This window comes from Arachis duranensis, chromosome 9 (assembly GCF_000817695.3).
Source record: "Arachis duranensis cultivar V14167 chromosome 9, aradu.V14167.gnm2.J7QH, whole genome shotgun sequence".
Taxonomy (NCBI): Eukaryota; Viridiplantae; Streptophyta; class Magnoliopsida; order Fabales; family Fabaceae; genus Arachis; species Arachis duranensis.
Genome location: NC_029780.3, coordinates 111971014 through 111975148, shown reverse-complemented (window position 1 = coordinate 111975148; position 4135 = coordinate 111971014). Strand labels below are relative to the sequence as shown.

At 36.7% G+C, this 4135-nt stretch overlaps 1 protein-coding gene across 1 annotated transcript; it reads left to right on the top strand.

Moving 5' to 3' along the window:
* Nucleotides 1-727: 727 nt before the first annotated feature.
* LOC107467472 (heavy metal-associated isoprenylated plant protein 37) lies at nt 728-3245 on the top strand. Its single transcript, XM_016086583.3, has 3 exons — nt 728-994; nt 1201-1276; nt 1790-3245. Exons 1-3 carry the CDS (start codon nt 956-958, stop codon nt 2926-2928), a joined length of 1254 nt encoding a protein of 417 aa, XP_015942069.1. The 5' UTR covers nt 728-955; the 3' UTR covers nt 2929-3245.
* Nucleotides 3246-4135: the final 890 nt, after the last annotated feature.

Genomic DNA, 4135 nt, shown 5'->3' with positions numbered 1-4135 from the left:
ATGTCACTCACCTTGCCCTGGTTATTTACTTATTTTTCATAAATGATTATAAACAGTAACAATTTGATTTTTCTTAGAAGTTAGAACATGTTAAGAAATTTCTGCATTCAATTGGAAGAAGAACAAGTTCTGTCGGTGGAGCATCATTCAAAACTAACTAATAAGCACGATATCAACCAACCATGCATTAATTTGTACTTTTTCAACTGAATAGAATTAGCAGAACATAGAGTTATTTGTATTGCTTTAATTAATTAATGGTAAGCATAATTAAGTGAATGAAATATCATCACGAGAGTACGATTTAAGATGTGACAAAGGGTACAGAGTATGAAATAGGCATGTCAAGTCGCTGTTCTTCTTTTTATTGTCTCTCACTCAGTATTTAACGTTAAATCACATCCATTTCAGAAACTCAGAGCTATCCCGCAATTCTCTCTCTCTCCTACTATCTTTTTTCCTTTTTTTTTTTTTACTATTTGAATTCTCCAGCTTTTCTTTTGTTCTTGACTTGACACCTTGACTTTTTTTTCTCTCTCAATTTTCTATTGGTGGTTTAACTGTTTTCCTTGGCGTTTGGCTCCAATTCTTTTTAGTTTTTTACTTCACTCACATCTTTACATTGCAACCTTTTTTAGTTATTATTTTAATAGAAGGGAGAGAGTCCCAAGTCCCATGTGCCAATGTTTTTGTTTGTTTGCTTTTGAGAAAGAAAAGAAGTGAACAAGAGTGGCTACTAGCTTTAAGCTTGTTAGCTACTTAACTTAGTAGAGAGAGAGAGAGAGAGAGAACATAGAATCTATAAGTTTGTAGAAACTCACATGCAACAACCCCTTTTGGTTTTGGAAATAGGCTCCTGCTGCTTAACCTTATTTTTTGGTTGCAAACAGAAGTAGTGGTGGGGGTTAGAGAGAGAAAAGAGGGAACTTGTTTCATTGCAAACAGCACTGAAGAAATGACTAAAGAAGAAGACTTTAAGCTCCTTAAAATCCAGGTCTTTCTCCATTCCATTCATTCACATGCTTTCTGTCTTTTGAGAGAACCTCTTTTCGTTCATTTTTATGCCCCTTTCCTTTTTATTCTAGTTTTTAGTTTCCTATCAACACTGCAAAGTTTGGCATTGGTCTTTTCCTCAGGAATCTTTACTTATTTATTTGTTTTCTTCTTTTGTTGCTTTTTATTTTTTTGTAACATCTACAGACTTGTGTTCTCAAAGTGAACATTCACTGTGATGGGTGTAAGCAGAAAGTGAAGAAACTCCTTCAGAGAATTGAAGGTCTCACACTCACTCACTTTCTTTTCATCTCTTTTAGTATTTCCCATATTCTGTCTTGTCCTTACTATTTACTCACATTGCTCTCACTATCCTCATTCTTGAGGATAAGATGTACGGTCCATAAAGCATTGGGTAAATATTTCTTATATAGCACATTTTATAGTTTATTAATCATAATCAAACTGAGTGTAGGAATATTATTTACTCACTTCCAAAGGCAACTCTATTGGGAGTTATGGAAATAATAGTAAAACTGAAAGCGAAAATTGTCTTTGCCTGTCTTAGTTTACCTTGGTGTATTAAATGTAGAGAGGTGTAAAGTTAAGCTATATAATAATCAATTTGAAGTGCTCTTACAAATGGTTAGCAATTTAAGCTTTGTGTCACTTTGGAATGCTCTGAAAAGTGGAGTAACTGGCATCTTTATACACTTCCTACTAGGTGGACATAATATTTTGGAGTTGTTCTTTTGGTTAATATGAAATTTTGGAATAATAGTTTTGGTCTCTACAGGTGTCTACCAAGTTCAAATAGATGCAGATCAGCAGAAAGTAACAGTTTCAGGAAGTGTGGATGCTGCAACTTTGATCAAGAAACTGGTCAGAGCTGGCAAGTATGCTGAGCCATGGTCTCAGCAGAAAACAATTCAGAATCCAAAGCAGAAGAACAACAACAACATTGTCAAAGATGACAAGAACAAAGGGGGGCAAAAGCAGCAAGGACTGGTGAAGGGTCTTGAGGCCTTCAAGAATCAGCAGCAGAAGTTCCCATCTGCCTTTAGTTCTGAAGAGGATGATGATTACTATGACTACGATGATGAGGACGAAGACGATGATGAAGAGATGCGATTCATTAGGGAAAAAGCCAACCAACTTCATTTGCTGAGGCAGCAGGCAGCAGCAGCAGCAGCAGAAGCAAACAACTTGAAGAAAGGTGTTGGAGCAATTTCTGGTGGTTCCAACAATGTTAAAATGAACAACAATGCTGGCAATAACAACAATGTTGGTAAAAAGGGAGGACCTGGTAATAACATGGGACTTAAGGATGGTCATGGTGGTGTTCTTGATCAGAAAACCATGGCAGCACTGAAATTGAACAATGGCCACATGGGGGGTGGTGAAGGACTCAATCTTGGAGAAGCCAAAAGGGCTAGTGACATTGGTGCAATGATGAATCTAGCTGGTTTCAATGGGAATAATAACAACAATGTTGCTAATAATGTTGGCAGTGCCACTGTTCTAGGGGCAAATTCCAATGGTTTGGGTGGTTTTCCTGTTCTGTCTAACAACATGGCTCCAGGTTCTACAGCTGCTGTTCTCCCAAATGGTGCTTTTTCTACCGGCCAATACCCATCATCACTGCTAATGAACATGAATGGCTTCAATAACCATCCATCTCCATCCCCATTAATGATGAACATGAACATGCAGGCAAGACAAGCCATGCAGCAACAACCTCAGATGATGTATCACAGATCCCCGTTTGTTCCTCCTAACACTGGCTATTACTACAATCATAGTAATAACTACAGCCCTGCAAATTACTCTTATGCTTTGCCTAATTATTACCCACACCAGTGTCCAGCAACTGATGATAACTCTGCAGCACATATGTTCAGTGATGACAATACTAGTAGTTGTTCCATAATGTAATAGGATTGTGTAGAGCCAGAAAGGTTGAAAAAAGAAAAAGGAAAAAGAGGAACAAGGCATGTTATTTGACCTTTATGTTCCAACTAGTATAGAGTTTGACCGTGTGTGATTTGGGTGTGGCAGATGTGTGTGTTTGGTGGTGGATCATGGATGTGTGACTGAGTCATATCAGTGTCCTGTGTAGTAGTTGAGAAGATTATGTTTGCCTTTTTTATTTTTATTTTTTTAAGAAAAGACATACATGTCTTGTGGCTTGTTCTATCTCATGACTAACTTCATCATATCAATGTATTTAGTACTATTTGGAATTGATGAATGAATATCCTCTGAGTTTATCCTAATTCCTAACTTAGAGGCTGAATAAATAATTAATAAGCCTAACTTTGGGGTCTGGGATACATTAAGAAATGGGTCTAGTTTTATTATATTGGATTAGAACATTAATAGGGATATTCTCAAAATAGACAAAGGGGACATGAGTTACTGTTTTCCGTGCACAAAGAAGACATGATGACAGTGTGTGTAGGAGGAACAGTTGGGTTGACAATGTTCATAGCTCTCTGAATATTCAATATTGTATTGTGCAAACATAAGGTGGGTAAGCACGCGTATGTCACGTGTGTAATCCTGTAATGCTGTAACCGACAGGACCACATTGCAACTTGAAGCTTTGTGATATGATAATACAATATAATATTTGTTAAGCTAGTTATGCTAATTATGCACACATGATGCTCATAGGCACACCCAACCACATGCACTATATTGAAGGTGCAATTCAAGAGAGAGAAGTTTTATTAGTTGAGCATACCCTTTTTTCTTTTCTTGTTCTAATTAGGAAAAAAGGAGCTTGAAAGTTGAAACACAGCATTGGATTTTAGAACAGCTACTTTTGCCAATATATCTAGTACTCATCAAATTTGGGGGGTCAAGGGATAAAGCAGGTTGTAAAGTAAATACTAAACAGCCACTTCAAATTTTCAAAATAAGAATAATGTGTTATGTGTGTTAAGGTCCGTTGAAGAATATGTATCTATAAAAAAGAGATTTCCTTTAACAATATGCGATAAAAGGGGACCCTTTTGGAATATTGGTACGTCCTTGGAGCAACTGTGTATGGTATAATTCGTGGATGAAAAAGCTCAAGCTGTTTTGAGGTCAATGAAGGAAGGTGAAAAAACATGTAAAAATAAAAAAATACGAGCAG

What these genes read in the sequence shown, in the direction of transcription:
- LOC107467472 (XM_016086583.3), top strand. Translation starts at nt 956, where the DNA reads ATGACTAAAGAAGAAGACTTTAAGCTCCTTAAAATCCAG. An exon ending in TTAAGCTCCTTAAAATCCAG is followed by an intron (nt 995 to 1,200) that starts GTCTTTCTCCAT and finishes TAACATCTACAG; the next exon opens with ACTTGTGTTCTCAAAGTGAA. An exon ending in ACTCCTTCAGAGAATTGAAG is followed by an intron (nt 1,277 to 1,789) that starts GTCTCACACTCA and finishes TGGTCTCTACAG; the next exon opens with GTGTCTACCAAGTTCAAATA.